This window comes from Typha angustifolia, chromosome 3 (assembly GCF_048772165.1).
Source record: "Typha angustifolia cultivar Huaian chromosome 3, ASM4877216v1, whole genome shotgun sequence".
NCBI lineage: Eukaryota > Viridiplantae > Streptophyta > Magnoliopsida > Poales > Typhaceae > Typha > Typha angustifolia.
In genome coordinates this window covers 537,437-550,704 of record NC_133241.1, presented here as the reverse complement: position 1 = coordinate 550,704, position 13,268 = coordinate 537,437, and the positions used below count along the sequence as shown (strand labels likewise).

Here is a 13,268-nt window from a genome sequence, read left to right as displayed (position 1 = left end):
GAATAATTTGGGGGGGTTATCCATCGGCATCAGCATGACAAAGTGATTCAAAGAAGACAATGCAGAGCATCACACTTTATTCAATGGCCCTCCTGTTATCCAATCATCAAATACAAATCCATTGCCAATATCACCATCTTAATTGTGTACTAAAAGAGAATACAAAAGCCTACCTGTACAATATTGAAAAGTAAAAGAACACACCTAACTCTCAGAAATCTTTATTTGCCCTCCACCAAACACTTCTAGTTCTTCTTTTCCCTTACTCCTATGGATCTTGGTAGTTCTTCTGAGTTCCATAAGCAGTCCAATGGATGAAGGTTTGAGTCCTTTCATCAAATTATTAGAAGCAGCTATCTGAGGCTTATCTTTACTCGAACTCTTCCGTCCGTTAGTGCCCCTGTGATTGCGGGATTCTTTGTTCATTTCGAAGATTGAGGAAGTGAAAGATGCATCAGCTGCGACGAAAGACATCGACCCCTTGTATGGATCCTGCAATGGAAATCCTACTGATCCATCTTGGTGCGGTGGTGGGAACTTTTCGCTTTTGCTCACGGGATTTACTCGAGCCATGAACCTCTGTCTCTGGAAATTAGAAGAACATAGAAGTAGAAAGAACCATCAGAGTTCAGTAAGCTAGCTACGATGTTTTGCTTAAATTATGTTCCATTTTGTAACCATTCTTTCTCTCATATAAAATTCTTTCAGTCACAGGAATGTCGATAATCCCACCACTTTTGCTGAATACTAATGCACTCTTTTCATGATCCGCTGACCAAATTTACTCTTTACGAAGATTGAGTTACATATTTTATCACCATTTAGCACACCAAGTGTTAATTTGTGACAGTTTTGGAGGTTTTTTTTCCCTTCAAAAGTTACATTTTACTGCTACATATTAAGTACATTTGGTTGCCGTAGCTTACATTGGAGCAATCTACTGAAAGATAGTTTCTTTTAACAGATGATCATCAATTGGCTAAGTGAGGCAAACCTTTCTCTCACTTATCACACCTCACTACATGCAATTAATTGCGAACCGCTTCGAAATACTTTTTCTTCATAAATTAGTTCTACCCAATGTATATAAGCATCACCATTTTTTTTTTAATCTCAGATAGCTAAATTGGGAGCGGAAAAGAGCTGAAACATAGAGACAGTGAGGACATACATTCAAGTTAACATGCAACTCAGCATTTGCCTCTGGAGCTGGAACTGCTCTGCTTCGCCGATTATGGACTTGTGACCTCCTCGTAGCTTCGCCATCTCCATTCCTCTCAACCCTTTTCTGTCTGCAGATCAAGAAGATTCGAAATTAGTAACCACATTGAAGCTTCTGCATTGATATCTACATAGAGGCAATTATGTATTTCTGACCTTCTTAACTTCTCTTCCCTCAATCTCACATCCATCTCTTTGCTCGGAGGATACTTCGGTAAGCTCATCGGCTCACACGCATAAGGCTTTGTTGTGAAGAACTGCATCCGAAACAAATACATAAGATTACTACAAGATTAGCTAGTATTCAAAATTCCTGACTACAATCAAATATGGAGTACTAACTTCACTGTTAAGAGCATCAGTGGCTGTTCCTCGCTCAGCAGGGTCAATAGCTAGGAGCTTCTCGACAAGAGACAGTGCCGACGGCGGGAAGTCTTTGAAAGTCTCCGCGATACATCGCTTATACGGTTGCTGCGGCTTAACAATAGTTGCATGCGGCAACTTTGATTTCTTCCAATAATTCTCTGAAGGAGATCCACATAACTTGAAGATTCTATGCAATTGTTCAACCTAGAATAGCACAGCAGAGCAGAAGGATTAGCAACACAAACGAGTGAGCCAAGCCATGGCCATGGCTGCGAACTCTACTGTACCTCGGTCTTGCCCGGGAAGATGGGCTTCCCGGAGAGCAACTCCGCCAGGATACAACCGGCGCTCCAGAGATCAATGCCAACGCCGTAATGGGTGGCCCCGAGGAGGAGCTCCGGAGCACGATACCACAAGGTGACAACTCTGCTGGTCATGGGCTGCTTGTGCTTAGGATCAAAGGTAGAAGCTAGTCCAAAATCAGCTATTTTGAGTACACCCTCGTTGTCGAGGAGTAAATTTGAGCCCTTTATGTCACGGTGCAAGACTCCTCGGCCATGGCAGTGCTCCAGACCAGAGAGGAGTTGCTTCATGTAGCATTTCACCTGTCCCAGAGTACAACAATTTTATGAGATTAAGCTCTGTAAAGTGTAGTAAAAAAAAAAAAGAAAAAGAAGAAGAAGAAGAAGAAGAAGAAGACGAAGAAAAAGAGAACTCGAATAGAGCTTAAAAGGAGGGAACTTTTTTGGGGAAGGCCAAAGCTTTTGCTGTACCTGAAACTGGGGAGAGGTAAAAGTTGTTCCAAGAAGAGGTCTTTGGAGCCTAACTGTGGATAAGGAGAAAGGACGCAGAGTTAAAAGACTCGAGAGAGCTAAAGAGGAGGAGACCTTTTAAGAAAATTCCAAAAAAACAGAGAGAGAGAGAGAGAGAGATATTGGTACAATGGATGGGGTAAAATGTAATCCAAGATACGATCTTTCTCTTTGTAAACAGCCAAAGATGCGATCTCGAACAGCTCTAGAGGAGACCAAGTTTAAAAATATAAAAATAAAATATAAAAAAAGCACAAAAATTCTGTCGGGATCGAAGCGGCGAATAGTTGAGCAAGAGAACTCGATGCTTTGAAACTCGTGCGGGGCTAAGGAAGAGAGGAGGGGGGTACAGGGGGAAGGAGGTGGGACTCACCTGGGGCTCGGAGAAGCGGACGCCAGGGGCGGCGGCGAGGCCGGCGAGGTCGTGCTCCATGTACTCGAAGACGAGGTAGAGGGCGTGGGAGACGCGTGACGTGGCGATGCCCTCGAGGCGGACGACGTTGGGGTGGGACCCGACTCGCCGGAGCACCGATATCTCCCTCGCCATGAACGCGACGCTCTCCTTCTCGCCCGCCTCGAACCGAACCTTCTTCATCGCCACTACCCTCCCACTCCCCACCTCCCTCACCTTGTACACGTTGCTGTACGTCCCCGACCCAATCTAACAACCCAAGTGAACAACCAACAAGATCAAATTTTGAACGGATTTTTTCGAATTTACATAAGGATTTCTACCATTTTTAAGGGGAAAGACGGGACCTTGGAGATCTTCTGGAAGGAGTCGGCGCGGCGGGGGACCCATCCGGCCAGGGCGTCCCCGGCCACGGCGACGAGCCACGCCGGCCAGGCCGACTGGTCGGTTGGAGAGGGCGGGATCGAAACTGGGCTCGGCCTCCGCTGTTCGGGGGTTGACCGGCTATGGGCATCGGCCTTGACTGCGGCGGAGGCAGCGGTGGCGGCGGCGCCTCCACGACGGCGCTTTGTGCTGAGGAAGCAGCCCATGCTCGTGGGCGGAGGAACTCGTAGGAGGTCTGAGAGAGAGAGAGAGATGATGTCGATTTAGTAGTAGCTTTCGCTTCTTCGTGCTCCAATTAGTCGAGGCATGCAGTTCGGAAGGGAGAAGAAAGAGGACACGACTTTCAGAACAAATTGCAGAATTAACACTGTGGTCGTATCAGAAGCCAGAATGGTGGCAGGAGGCAAATGAGGCAGAGGATCGTCTACACCTCTTATAGCAGGAATTTCCTCCATCACGTGTACTTCGGATAACAAGCAGCCAAGTTTACACATTGCAGCATGTTCATACAACCCAACTGACCTTGATTAATTACACTTAGCCCCTCCAAATTATCACAATTTACCACATACACTTCCAACTATTTTTTACCACATATATATTTTTTAGACTCCTTAACTTCAAAAGATTTTCAGAGAGTTAGTATAGTAACTATATTTTTCTTAATTGAAGAGTCTACGTAGATATTTTTCTTAGTTCAAAAGTCTACATCGATGATAAAAAAAAAGAAGTATATATGAAAAATTATAATAGAGCTAAATATAATTATCCCTTATTTTCTTAAAGTAAGAGAGTTATATTCAACTAGGTATTTTTTGACCAACTGAAGATTATAAAGATCTGGGTGTAAAAATCTGAAAGTCCTGAAACAGTAGTGGACGAGGCCAGCTTATCGTAGTTGGCTGTCCAGTCAACCACCCGATTATCTTCCAAAGAGAATGGAAAGTAGTGGTTGAAATATTCACTTCCTTATAAATTAGGACATCATATTATGACCTAATGAAAGAGACAAACTATTTGATCAAAAAGTCCTATGATGCAATAAAATTTTCTCCTTAAAGAAATAAGTCATAGCTAGATAACCTATCACAAGCTGCCACATACCCAAATGGCAAAGAATTCATGTAGCCATCCTGCAAGGTGATCTGCTACAAGTAGTGGAGCACATATGGAGTCATGTAACCTTGTTCTCCTTGTTCATACATCTAACACCTTGATAAGATTGCATTAAATTCACCTATTTTATAGATAATACTGGAAGGAAGACATCTACAATGAGAAAAGCTAAAAAGAAGTGATTGGCAAACACTCTCTAGTCTGACTCTCTTTTCCTAATCAAATTAAAATTCTGAAATCTCAACAACCTCCTTAGGCATCTCTCTCACCTATGACTTTCTTAATTTTATTTATTCTCTCATTATCTTATCTTAGGGAGGTTAACTAAGCTGCTAATATCTTCATGCGTATAGGGATACATCGGGTATCTGTCTAGATACCTGCGAGGTAATACTGTGCCCATTTTACGGTAATATACTTACTCTGTTCATCAACAAAAGAATATATATATTGTAGTTGCAAAATGAGTATTTTCTATAAAAATTCCTTAGGAATGATGGTCATATGTGTGTCAATGTGTGTTCACATAATAATGAGGATAAGTTACTTAGATATGCTTATATTAAGTAGTTCACATTCACACTACCTTCCAGAGGGAAGGAGGTCAAGAGGCTAAGAGAGGAGCTTCTTGTAATATAAAAGGAGAAATGTTAGCTACCATATATCTATCAACCACCAAAATGTCAAAGACAGGCTTCAACATCAGTTATGAGTAGGATATGGACCAAATCAAAGTAGGTGCTCTAGAGAATTATATTTATTTTCCAAAGCTCTTATTGTTATCTTTATTTTTATAGTCATGGTTCAAAGTTTTGGTCTTAATTAATGAGTTTGGAGTAAATGATATTATAATATAGGAAAATATGTTTAAAAGCTTCTACATAATGGGACTTTTAGTTAAACTCATATTAGCCTATTAAATTAATAGTTTAAAATTTTAAAATTACTCTTTTTATTTTTATTCGAGACTCTTTCTAGGTTCTATAGAAGAAGACGGTGATGATGATAACTATGGAAATTTTTAAAATATTATTTTAAATAAAATGGAACAATTCTATTCTTTTTAAGTTAATATAAGTTTGAGTTAACTCAGGGTTTTTTTTGAATAATTTTTTATAAAAGACAGATTTTTTTTTTAAAAGAAGAAAAAAGAACTAATTAAAAAAGAAGAAGAAGAAGAAGAAAGCGTTTAATTTAAATTTTACCTTAATGGAGAGAAGGGCAGTCTCGTAGTTTTGTAGGAAAATTGAGGGTTATCTTGGGAAGCATCCGGACAGAAAAAGGGATTCCTTTGCCGGGAGCCGGGAGAGGAAGGAAGTCAACGCACGCGATGACAGTGTAACGAAGGGCTGCTCACGGACACGTGTCAGTCGCTTTTAATGCCCCTGACATTCTTATTAATTGCCACCACCCGCCCCATTACTCCGACCACCAGAACAGCGTCACTTTGATCCGCTATCGCATTCCAAACAGCAAACACCAAGTTTAATACATAAGTTCTTTCTCGCCTAAACAAGGAAGAATTTTTTTCCCTATTTTAGCTTTTTAATTTTTGAGTTTTTTTACCAAACTAATTTTATTTTTATTTTTTTACCGAAATAAATTATCTCTCAAACTTATTACAAAATAAAATTTAATTTAACGTGGCCCTCACAAAAACACTAAAATAACTAGCATTTTTAAAAACACTAATCAGTTCAGCTTTTTTATCGTTAGACTTTCTTATCTTAACTAATAAAAGATTAAATTAAAAGTATTTATATATATAAAATACTGAATTACTTATTGTTTTTTAAGAGATAAAATAATAATTAATTTAGCATTTTTATTAGGGCCACAATAAATTAGACCCTATTTAGTAATAAATTTGAAAAATAGCTTATTTCTACTTAAGATTATTTCAGCTAGAAGATTAATAACTCTAATCCAAAAGATATACACGTTTTAGGGAGTCTTGCATAGACTCATTATTTAATTAATCACATCACATTTCTTGCTCTGCAAATATTAACCTTGTTTAAGAATTACAACATCTCACAAACTAGTGATGTGGATATATTGGTTAGTGCCCTTTGCTTATGTTTTCTTTGGTTTTGTCTAATAAAATGTCAGCATAAATTTTACCCTAATCAAATCATTTTATAGCTAAGTGTAGGAGCATATACTACAACAACTTCTATGATTCACATGATTCTTTAATGTAGATCATTTTGGGGCCCTTCCAATTAAATGTGAGCTACAAACTCCATCATAGAGGATATGATTCTTTTTTTTTGACAACTTAATTATAGAAGAAAGAACAAAAAGCTCACATTTCAAATGCTATATTTTTCATAATTTTATAAACTAACATCTCACCTTTTACAGTATTTAAATAAGGCTGATAAAAATGGGAGTGATGTTTACAGAGCAAAGATTTCTATTGACAGAGAAATCATAACTACATAGATATAAAGATAGCATTTTGATGTGCATATTTGGTTGCTAAAAAGTAGAGTTTAATCAAGCAGCAATATTGATTCTCTCCTCTCGAAGAAGGAAGCCAAACAAAAAAAAAAAAACTAATTTTAATAGGTAAAAAATTATTTTCTATAATAAAACATTAAATATAGATAAAAAATTTAAAGTAATTACTTTCTTCTATTATTTTTTAACAACCAAAGAACCCATAAGAGAAACAGTGTTATAAGGTCTGGATTATAATTTTTCTAGATGAAATGAGTTGGCAAGTCAATGGGCTCAGTCCAAATAATGAAAGATCTCAGGGCTTCTAAAATGCATATAAAACTTGTCAAGTAATTTATCCCATAGCATGTTCACACTTGTGAACATATTTAATGAGTAGTGAACTAAGAGTATGCCAAAGAGTTTATTTGGTCAATGAGATAAGCTTGAAGCTTTCAAACTTTGGACCCAGCAATGCATGAAGTCTTCTTCCATCCTACATTTCCTATTGAATTGAAAATATCCTACCTGAAATTGCATGCTAGATAAAAATCTAATATCTACTCTCTCCTATCCTCTTCCATCTAATATCTTATATTTATCAATTACTATTTTACACTCAAAAATATATCACTGAAATCATTCTCTTCCTCTTTCTCCTCTCTCCTTTCTTCTTCTCATCCATCTGCTATAAAAAGTATTTTAATCATTTACTAAAATATCTGAAAATGTTATTATTTTCATATCACATTAAGTGTAATTATTATACCATTGTACCAAGTTTAAAAACAAACACTATATTAGTCTAATCAAACATAAGCTGCAAATTTAAGAAATAATCATAACTAGACTAGTTTGGAATTAATTCCATTGTGGCAGAGGTTTAGCAAACAGAATGGCAAAGTGTGACAAGGGCTTTACAATTATGAAGTGAACCTACATATTGGAATGAGGAAAAATATAGGTCCTCCAGGGTAACTTTTTAACTGCTGGAAGTTAAAAACTCAGTAAATTAATAGACAAAAAGACACGAAAACTCGTAACTAAAAAGAATGTATGTGAATAAAAAAAAAAAAGAATGGCAAAGTGTGACAAGGACTGTACAATTATGAAGTGAACCTACATATTGGAATGAGGAAAAATGTAAGTCCTCCAAAGTAACTTTTTAACTGCTGGAAGTTAAAAACTCAGTAAATTAATAGACAAAAAGACATGAAAACTCTCAACTAAAAAGAATGTATGTGAATAAAAAATAAGTGTGCTTTTGCTCTTTCTACAGTTAACTTGATGAAATTTGTAATGGTTAGTTACGTTTGAAGGATATCTATTTAAAATATAAGAGTTTTAAAGGGTTTCCATGAAAAATTGAAGTTTTGGAGGGATGGACATGCAAATATTAACTTTAAAATATATATACAAAAAAATTCCAAAAGTATGATAGTAAAGGTATTAACTTCAGACAAGTATACATAAAAAACCCCAAAAGTATAATGTATAAGGCAAGTTTGATATTTATGCTTGCCTAAGAAACATCCTATGTGAAAGATCAGCGAAGGAAGTGGTTCTCTCTACACTCCACTCACATGTGTCAACTAAATGCAATAATGACCCATTAATCTATATGAAGATTTTGATAACCATTTACAAATTGCTACAATTGATATTATCTCTTACCTAGAATAATCTCCAATTCATACTTATCTCAAATTAACATCAAAACAGCTCAAGCTAAGCATCTGATTTAGCTGATTCAAATGGTCGAGAATAAAACTGTCATGATATTAGATTTCAAGAGCTGCATCAGTATGCAAATTTGGAAAATACATTCCAAGTTAACACCCTAATATACTATCCACCTAAAAAGTACCCTATATAACTTATCCAAGTTACCGATGGCACTAATCAGACCAAGTACATCAAATCAAAACCAGCAGAGTCTCTCCATGGGGTGGTACAAATTAATTGGAAGTTCTAATGCAATCTTCATTTCAAATGGTATTCAAAAGAATCAGATCATGCCAGCACTATATGAGTAGATATAGGTCAATAATTGAGAAGGGAAAGACTATTTGCTTACTTGAATTTAGAAGAAAAATAGCCAACCTTCATTCATCAGGTGACTAAAAAGGACAGTGGTTACAGTGATTCAGTGAAACATGTTCATCAAAATTTTCATCTAGTGTCATTTCAGAGCTCGAGGACAAAAGAAATAACTATTAACAGAAGCCCTTTGTGAGCTTGAAGAATCAAATTCCAGTACAATTTGGAATGATGTAGAAAAAGAAAAGAAAAAAAAATATTGTGGAAAACAAATCACTTCTTACCTCCAGCCAAGGGACTGTCTTATCCCATTAAAAATAAGTCCTACGGACCTCCCAATCATGTAGACCAGAAAGAAAGACACCGCATTGCTGATCTTTGTGCAAGTGGCTCTCACAAATGGCATTGTGATATCAGATAGCTCCAGAAACAAGCTGAAGTAATACCTCCTGAAAGCACATCAGAACATAATAATTTCTGTTTGTCTGACGTCTATCATAATATCTTAAATGTAAAGACTGGTTCTCTGATATCTAAATTAGTAAATTAATTCACATATACTGAAAATTCTGCATCACATCTGAGGAAAGATGGTGTCAAGCACAAAATAGCTAATGTGTTCATAAACAATGTGGTGGCCAATTGATCAGTTGAATTGTGACATCAACAAAGTTTGAAAAAGAAGATAATTGTTGGGCTGCTAAGAGTGGCATATTGTTAGCTACTCAGGTTTTATTTATTTTTTTATAAAACTTACAGATGAATGATATAGCGACAAAAGAAGTCTTAAGTTAATCTCTAGGACTACTTTATGGAGCTGTATTCTTAATTTAAAAAACTAAACGCCAAATTGTTTATCTCATAAGAACTATGCAGAGGATGACTATACCATCCAGTCAAGGCTCTCAGCTCCTTTGTCCGCTTAACAGGCAAGGAAAATGGGCTGATATGAACACAATTCACCAAGGATCGTGCTGCAGGTTTTCTAAAAGCTAATCTCTTCCACCAAATAACTTCCTCTTGATTATCATCTGGGATCTCTCGTTGTTGCCTGCAGAGGACATATAACTCAAACCTGTCCTCATACATTGATATAACTGACTCAAAATTTTGCTGCAGCCACCGGTTCAGTGCAAGCTGAAAAACAAGATCGGAGAGCAGATATGAGCATCAAAATAAGATGGTATCCAGAGAAAAAGAACAAAATTTGACCAAGATATACGTGCCAGCATCCACAAGGGTGGCAACAATAAAATATGTCAAAAGAGCATTCCTAATGAAAGGTTAGAGAAGCATAGACATGATGAAAATTGCTTAGAAACATATGACCTAAATCTTTGCATTACATTACCTCATTACGGAGTCTTTGAAGTGCTCTGGTGGAGAGAGAACATAGGCTTAAGCCCAAGCTAGTTATCTCACTAGATGATTCACCGTCAACAGAAATAAGCTCTAGATAAATGCTTGCTATTCCATCTGCTAACCAAATTACCAGATCTTCTAGTATTTCAGTTCCACTTTTAGTCATTAACTTGGTGTCATAACAGCAGCCAGGTCTGCTACCAGATTAAAGGAAAATAAGTGGCATGGTGCAAAACAAATCAACAAGTAGATAAACAGGGTAATTTTGAGATGAGAAAAACCTTTTCAAACTAAAAATAAGAGTAAAAGATATGCAAGTGAAATATAAGCATTTACAATCTGCTCTGACATGAAAAAATGGTATGAAAAAACAAATTAAAATGGCAGGTGGAGAGAATCGCTCCTTTAATATGTGCAACTAGGCATCAGAAGGTGAATCATCATCTTCAAACATTTCTAGTAAAGCAACTTTAATGCAAGTGAGGCTTGGCTTCATGAGCCATTACCAAATCTTATAAATGTCTTCTTAGCCTCCCAAGGATCCAGCTTAGATGTATGATACCATCTGGCAATTTCAGCCTGATAGGGTAAAGATAGAAAGTTTTCTGGAGAAGATAGTATAGCTTAGCAAGTTGATTTTTTATACTTCAGCCTTAACCAAACATTTGCCTACATACACTAACTTAACCTGCTTATCTTTTGCAGATCTTATCTCAAAGTTTTGCTTAAAAGCACTACCTTAACCTGTCTACTGAAAGTTTCTCAAGAGACAAAGCTTGACAAGTTTCTGAAGAATTAAACAACTATATCATCATGTTGTAGCTAAAGCTATAAGCAAATCCAAATAAAGGTTGTGAAAACTAGAATTAATTTAAAGGATTGACTAGGCGGTAATAACTGTGAGAATTTTATTACATACCTGAGAGAACCAAATCTCAGGAAGAACAGTAAATCTGAATATAGTTCAACCTTTCCTGATCTATTAAAATTCTGTAAGATCCTATCATCTCCCTTTAACTTCTGACAAATTCTAGTAATAACCATCTGAAACAGAAATGCACAAGTTAATACAAGACGAAGAAATTAAGAAGACAACAATGAAAATTCTAGAGATCCACCATACTGAATTTGGGTCTCCAATTCTCAGCATTAGCTCCTCTTCCAGCCATTTTAAGGATATTTCCTGGATTGAAGATTTTATGATGTCTGTTGCGACCACCATCCAGCTATCTGTACCAGCGAATATACAGGCTTCTGAGACATTACTGACCTGCACTAGGCTGTAGCATCTTCAGTGTAGGGGCATCAATACAATAGATATAAGACTCGAAAGCAATTGTTTCAATGGAAAAAGGGTAAAAGTTAAAAATTAAGGCACTGTATCTTTTATAACATAACAGAACTATTGATTATCCTTTTTCTGCAGTTTGAGGTGTTTTCCCTTTTGAGACTTGGAACTTTTTTTTTTTTTGTTGCAGTCACTACACTAATAATGGTTGAGTTCTAAGCTGATGAAGTGATTATCTTTTGTTGCTGTGAGCAAGAAATACGACATATTCTTCAATCAAAGTCATACTCTATGTAGGTCCGCCATTACAAGGTAGTTAACTTAGTTAACTTTTGTGCTTGGATAGAAGTCAACAGAACAACTTGTTGGATATTGACATTTGGTTATAACAGTTACCATGCTAAAATAATGAATTAGCTTAAAATATTTGTCTTTGTTATTAGCAATAAACCTGAAAAAGGCCAGCGTAATCACCACATAATCAGAGGACAGAAATGAAGTAGAAAATTAGAAATGCCACTTGCCTCTTTCTGCAGTTGGTTGAAAGTAACCCATAGCAATCGCAACCTGGGGCCTTCATTAACAGCAAACATATTCAAAGGGCGAGTTTTTCCAGAATTCTCAAATCCAACTGCTTTATCATCTAAATCACCCATACATTCATTTGCTTTCAAAGCTTCCAAAATTTTTATTTTCACCTCATCCCAAGGATAATTTACATCAAAATCAATAGGCCTACCAAGAACATGTTATACGAAATCCATCAGTAGAAGACAAACACCTTCAGAGCAAGATGTATAAGATTCTAGAAGAGTAAGAACAAAAGATGTAATGCTCTTGGCACTTACAAAAACCTTAGCAGCCTACTCTTACCTACCATAACTGATCGAGTTAGCAGCACCATTCTGTTGACTAGCATTGTCATTTGCAACACCCGGAAAGGTCCTTCTTTGAGGTATAACTCCAGCAAGATATGTGAACATTATGCTGATAGCCAGAAGTGCTTGATCAACAACAAACATCAAATCTGATGGATCAGCACTCTCGGAATTTATAAAAGATCGTAGGCAACGACACTTCAAGGAGTTCTCTTTTAGATATCGCCTTCCATTTAAAGTTAAGGGAACACGAATGCTGGTAAACAGATGAGCATCCCATGAAATGTAGTTCCTGTACAAAAGAGAGAATTTTGCAACATGATTTCGAGTCTCCTGATCAGACTTTCCCCATGGAAACCCTATTGGGACAATAAGTTCACCTTTTCAACATCCTAACATATACATTCCTGGTCATGACAACGTTATTCTTGAACTGTATCTTTTGCACTTGATACTGAGAAAACACTGGCACAGCAACACAATCCGCCATTCCAATCTCAAGTGGAACTAGCAAGAAATCGATACAGCATATCACAAATCGCAACTAAACGTAATGTGAAATCAAAAGAGCACAATGTCTAATCCAGGATAAAACTAAGGAAAAGTATTTCACAGAAATCTCTTCCCCACACCCTAGGGGGAATTAGAACTGAATCAAACATCCGAAAACCTAGTTCGTACCTTGCTCTATTCTCGCCTCCAAGAACCTCCCCGAACGCGGCGAAATAGGACAGCTGAGCTGATGGCAACGAAGGTTTCGGGGATCTAACACTCGAACCAATTGTACCGAAGGAATCGGAATCCCTAGTAGATTTGATAGGAGATTGTCGAATAGGGTTAGGGTTAGGGTTTCGTAGGAATCGGTCTCTTACCTCAGCCGGAGAACTCTCCCCCTCTCCTTCCTCTCCGCGATAGACGAGAAAGGAGACGGAAGTGATAGAAGA

General features: G+C 37.1%; 2 protein-coding genes across 5 annotated transcripts; both read right to left on the bottom strand.

Annotated features, from left to right (window-relative positions):
* Positions 1-75: 75 nt before the first annotated feature.
* On the bottom strand, positions 76-5,654 carry LOC140778725 (probable serine/threonine-protein kinase At1g54610). Its single transcript, XM_073123574.1, has 8 exons — positions 5,517-5,654; positions 3,159-3,430; positions 2,773-3,060; positions 1,875-2,192; positions 1,564-1,791; positions 1,378-1,478; positions 1,172-1,292; positions 76-585 (listed from the first exon to the last, which is right to left on the bottom strand). Exons 2-8 carry the CDS (start codon positions 3,399-3,401, stop codon positions 205-207), a joined length of 1,680 nt encoding a protein of 559 aa, XP_072979675.1. The 5' UTR covers positions 3,402-3,430; positions 5,517-5,654; the 3' UTR covers positions 76-204.
* Positions 5,655-5,670: 16 nt separating this feature from the next.
* LOC140778733 (uncharacterized) lies at positions 5,671-13,252 on the bottom strand. 4 transcript variants are annotated; one of them, XM_073123600.1, is made up of 10 exons: positions 13,006-13,252; positions 12,705-12,831; positions 12,320-12,616; positions 11,971-12,181; positions 11,282-11,428; positions 11,078-11,202; positions 10,148-10,355; positions 9,686-9,933; positions 9,081-9,245; positions 5,671-5,766 (listed from the first exon to the last, which is right to left on the bottom strand). In XM_073123600.1, the coding sequence occupies exons 2-10, from the start codon at positions 12,812-12,814 to the stop codon at positions 5,754-5,756; spliced, it is 1,524 nt and encodes a 507-aa protein (XP_072979701.1). In that variant the 5' UTR covers positions 12,815-12,831; positions 13,006-13,252; the 3' UTR covers positions 5,671-5,753. The 4 variants fall into 4 exon arrangements, with proteins under 4 accessions (XP_072979701.1, XP_072979685.1, XP_072979693.1 ...); XM_073123584.1 differs by lacking the exon at positions 5,671-5,766 and adding an exon at positions 7,381-7,441; XM_073123592.1 differs by lacking the exon at positions 5,671-5,766 and adding an exon at positions 7,381-7,441 and having other exon boundaries at positions 10,148-10,352.
* Between the last annotated feature and the right edge of the window lie 16 nt (positions 13,253-13,268).

Excerpts from the sequence above, each read along its gene's own strand:
- LOC140778733 (XM_073123584.1), bottom strand. The coding sequence starts at position 12,814 with ATGGCGGATTGTGTTGCTGTGCCAGTGTTTTCTCAGTATCAAGTGCAA. Across the intron at positions 12,617-12,704 it reads TATGTTAGGATGTTGAAAAG|GAACTACATTTCATGGGATG; the intron begins GTGAACTTATTG and ends TCTTTTGTACAG. Across the intron at positions 9,246-9,685 it reads CTGAGAGCCTTGACTGGATG|GAGGTATTACTTCAGCTTGT; the intron begins GTATAGTCATCC and ends ATGTGCTTTCAG.
- LOC140778725 (XM_073123574.1), bottom strand. The coding sequence starts at position 3,401 with ATGGGCTGCTTCCTCAGCACAAAGCGCCGTCGTGGAGGCGCCGCCGCC. Across the intron at positions 1,792-1,874 it reads TCTTCCCGGGCAAGACCGAG|GTTGAACAATTGCATAGAAT; the intron begins GTACAGTAGAGT and ends GTGCTATTCTAG. Across the intron at positions 1,293-1,377 it reads AGGGAAGAGAAGTTAAGAAG|ACAGAAAAGGGTTGAGAGGA; the intron begins GTCAGAAATACA and ends CTTGATCTGCAG.